This window comes from Sciurus carolinensis, chromosome 1 (assembly GCF_902686445.1).
Source record: "Sciurus carolinensis chromosome 1, mSciCar1.2, whole genome shotgun sequence".
Lineage (NCBI taxonomy): Eukaryota > Metazoa > Chordata > Mammalia > Rodentia > Sciuridae > Sciurus > Sciurus carolinensis.
The window spans coordinates 90,050,575-90,054,031 of NC_062213.1; the positions used below are offsets into that span (position 1 = coordinate 90,050,575).

General features: G+C 40.8%; 1 protein-coding gene across 1 annotated transcript; it reads left to right on the top strand.

The window, feature by feature from the left end:
• Nucleotides 1-220: 220 nt before the first annotated feature.
• On the top strand, nt 221-2,876 carry Pigm (phosphatidylinositol glycan anchor biosynthesis class M). The gene has a single exon (XM_047557937.1). It carries the CDS (start codon nt 357-359, stop codon nt 1,626-1,628), a length of 1,272 nt encoding a protein of 423 aa, XP_047413893.1. The 5' UTR covers nt 221-356; the 3' UTR covers nt 1,629-2,876.
• Nucleotides 2,877-3,457: the final 581 nt, after the last annotated feature.

A 3,457-nucleotide genomic window follows, 5' to 3' on the forward strand; every position in this document is an offset into this window, starting at 1 on the left:
AAGCGAAGGAAGAGCAGTCACTCACAAAGAAAACTCTGGTCCGGCCAGTACAGCCTTCCGGGCAAGCGGATGTTGCTCTACCCTAGGGCCGGAAATCCCGCCTCAGCCGGAGGAAAAAGCGGAAGCAAGACAGCCAATCCGGATGAAGGCTAGGTACAAGGAGACTCACGAGTCGGGCTGGAGACCGGAAATAGTGTGGAGGCGGAGCTTCGAGCCGGAAGTTTCCCGCTGTTGTTTCTGTTGGCGCCCTAGCTCGTAGGAGATGCGTCGGCCACCTTAGCCGAGGAACCTAAGTGAGGTTTGGAGATACGAACGCAGTTTGGAGCCGTGGGCTGAGCTGCTGTCTCAGGAAGATCATGGGCTCCACTAAGCCCTGGGGAGAGTGGTTCCTGAACCTGAGGGTGCCCCCAGCCGGAGTGTTTGGCGTGGCCTTCCTCGCCCGAGTCGCCCTGGTTTTCTATGGGGTCTTTCAGGACCGGACCTTGCTCGTGAGGTATACAGACATAGACTACCACGTGTTCACCGATGCCGCGCGTTTCGTCACCGAAGGGCGCTCCCCTTATCTGAGGGCGACCTATCGTTACACCCCGTTGCTGGGTTGGCTCCTCACTCCCAACATCTATCTCAGCGAACTCTTTGGAAAGTTTCTCTTCATCAGCTGTGACCTCCTCACCGCTTTCCTCTTATACCGTCTGCTGCTTCTGAAGGGGCTGGGGCGCCGACAGGCGTGTGGCTACTGTGTCTTTTGGCTTCTTAACCCTCTGCCTATGGCAGTATCCAGCCGAGGCAATGCGGACTCCATTGTCGCCTCCCTGGTGCTTATGGCTCTGTATTTAATAGAGAGACGACTCATCGCATGTGCCGCTGTAGTCTATGGTTTCGCGGTGCATATGAAGATGTATCCAGTGACCTATATCCTCCCCATAGCTCTCCACTTACTGCCAGAACGCAACAATGATGAAGGCCTTCGTGAATCCCGGTATTCTTTCCAGGCTCGTTTGTACGAATTCTTGAAGAGGCTGTGTAATCGGACAGTGTTGCTGTTTGTAGCAGTTGCTGGACTCACATTTTTTTCGCTGAGCTTTGGTTTTTACTATAAATATGGTTGGGAATTTTTGGAGCACACCTACCTTTATCACCTGACTAGGCGAGATATCCGTCATAACTTTTCTCCGTACTTCTACATGCTGTATTTGACGGCAGAGAGCAAGTGGAGTTTTTCTTTGGGCATTGCCGCATTCTTGCCACAGTTCATCTTGCTTTCAGCAGTGTCTTTCGCCTATTACAGAGACCTTGCCTTTTGTTGTTTTCTTCATACGTCCATTTTTGTGACTTTTAACAAAGTCTGCACCTCCCAGTACTTTCTTTGGTATCTCTGCCTTCTGCCCCTTGTGATGCCACTTGTGAGGATACCCTGGAAAAGAGCTGTCGTCCTCCTAATGTTATGGTTTATAGGGCAAGCCTTATGGCTGGCTCCAGCCTACGTTCTTGAGTTTCAAGGAAAGAATACCTTTCTGTTTATTTGGTTAGCTGGTTTGTTCTTCCTTCTTATCAACTGTTCCATCCTGATTCAGATTATTTCCCATTACAAGGAGGAAACCTTGAGAGAGAGAATCAAATATGACTAATATGTGTTCTGCATCTTCTGCCACTCATGTTACATTCTGACTTCTGTATGGACCAGAAAAGAGCTTTGGAAAAATTTTTTTTGAACATTCTAAGCACTCTAGTGAAAGTTCCATTGTTCCAACAGAAATTAAAACCAGTATTGCCTTATATATAAAGAGAACTCAGGAATTGAGGTCCACCCTATAGAAAATCTTAGGACTCATTTACTTGGAACACAATGGGAGTTAAAGGTTACTTGTTTGAAAATAGAAGGGAAATGAAACTATCAGATGCTTAAAGTTCTTGTAGAAAAGTAGAGGAATATAGTTAAGAGACAGGTCTAAGCCAGTATTTGTTCCAAGTGTACTATGCCACTGTCATAAGCTGTGTCTTATCTTCAACCCCCAACTTTTTCTTTTCGAAGCTTTTCTGACTGCTGTGAAAATTCACAAAAGTATTCCAAAAGTGCAGCTTTTTTTTTTTTTTTTTTTTTTTTTTTTAAGACATAAGGCATTAAATAATACTACCATGCTTAGTTAGGAAAATTTTAAAATTTTATGTTAAATGTTGGGGTTTAGAAGATAAGTAACCCAACACATTTTGTAATCATGTTTCATGTATTTGTTTTATAATTTAGTTATAACTTGTTTTATATCTAGAAGTGTTAGATTACTGTTTGGTTTTATACAAAAAGGATTAAATTTAAATTCACCCATCTTTAAACTTGAGTGATCACATTTTTAAAAAATACCCTTTTGCTTTTGGTTTGCGGTCCTTAAACACACAAACTATTAGGACATTTTAGTATACTTTTATCCCTTTAACTAATTTCAACTTTTTGATTGCTAAAAAGATTTTTCACTCATATTTTAAGTTAAATAAGTGTTGGCTATACTGTTAAAAAAAAAAAAAAAAGTTAAATTGTTAGTAAGGCATTCCCCAGCTTGTAAATACCCCACTTATGAAGGGTCCATAATGGAAATGGAAAACTTTGAGGGAGACTCCTGGAGAGTAAGCAGTGTCCCAAGGAATATCCTACTAGACCAGGAAAATCAGGAAAACAAGGCTTTGAAGGGCAGAGATGTCTCTCTTATCACTGTATTTCCAGGGGAAAGTGCTTTCTGAATTGTTTGAACAAGCATCCTAGAAAAAAAAAAAATAGCCCATCTAGGTTTTGGACTTCCTAACATTCTCAATATGAGCATGATTTAGTGATTGTGGTTTTAAAAGATCAGTAATTTAACAAATTGTTTTTTACAATCAAAAATTAAAAAAAAAAAAACCCTATGAACAAACAAGCTCCAGAAAAGTAGTATTTTTATGTCAATTCAGGCATTAAGAAATCTTTGAGAATAAAATGTCTATGGACTGGTCATAATTAAGAATTCTATTACTGTCAACATTTCTTTGGTGCATATCTTTTGGGACCTGGCATTAGAAAGGAAAGAATAGGTGTTCATGGACTGCTGTGTGGATGAAAACAGCAGTCATTGACAGTGACTTTCCTATAACATCTAGTCCCATAACAATTGTTAGGTCTTATTTTGAGGGCTCTTTGTATATATCACTTTAACCAGTGGCCTCCCAACTATGGCTTTCTTGCCTATTGAAATTATTATTTTATACTAATAATTTTTAAATTATTTTTTAATAACAAAAATTTTTGATAGAATTGGAAGGAAAGAAGTGGGATATAGAAATAGCATTCCCTGTCCCTGGCTGTTTTTTCTTCCTTCTTTTTTTTTTTTTTTTTTTTTTTTTTGTGGTACCAGGGAGGGGTGCTTAACCATTGAGCCACATCCCCAGTCCGTTTTATTTTGAGACAGGGTCTTGCTAAGTTGCTGAGGCT

Excerpts from the sequence above, each read along its gene's own strand:
- Pigm (XM_047557937.1), top strand. The coding sequence starts at position 357 with ATGGGCTCCACTAAGCCCTGGGGAGAGTGGTTCCTGAACCTGAGGGTG.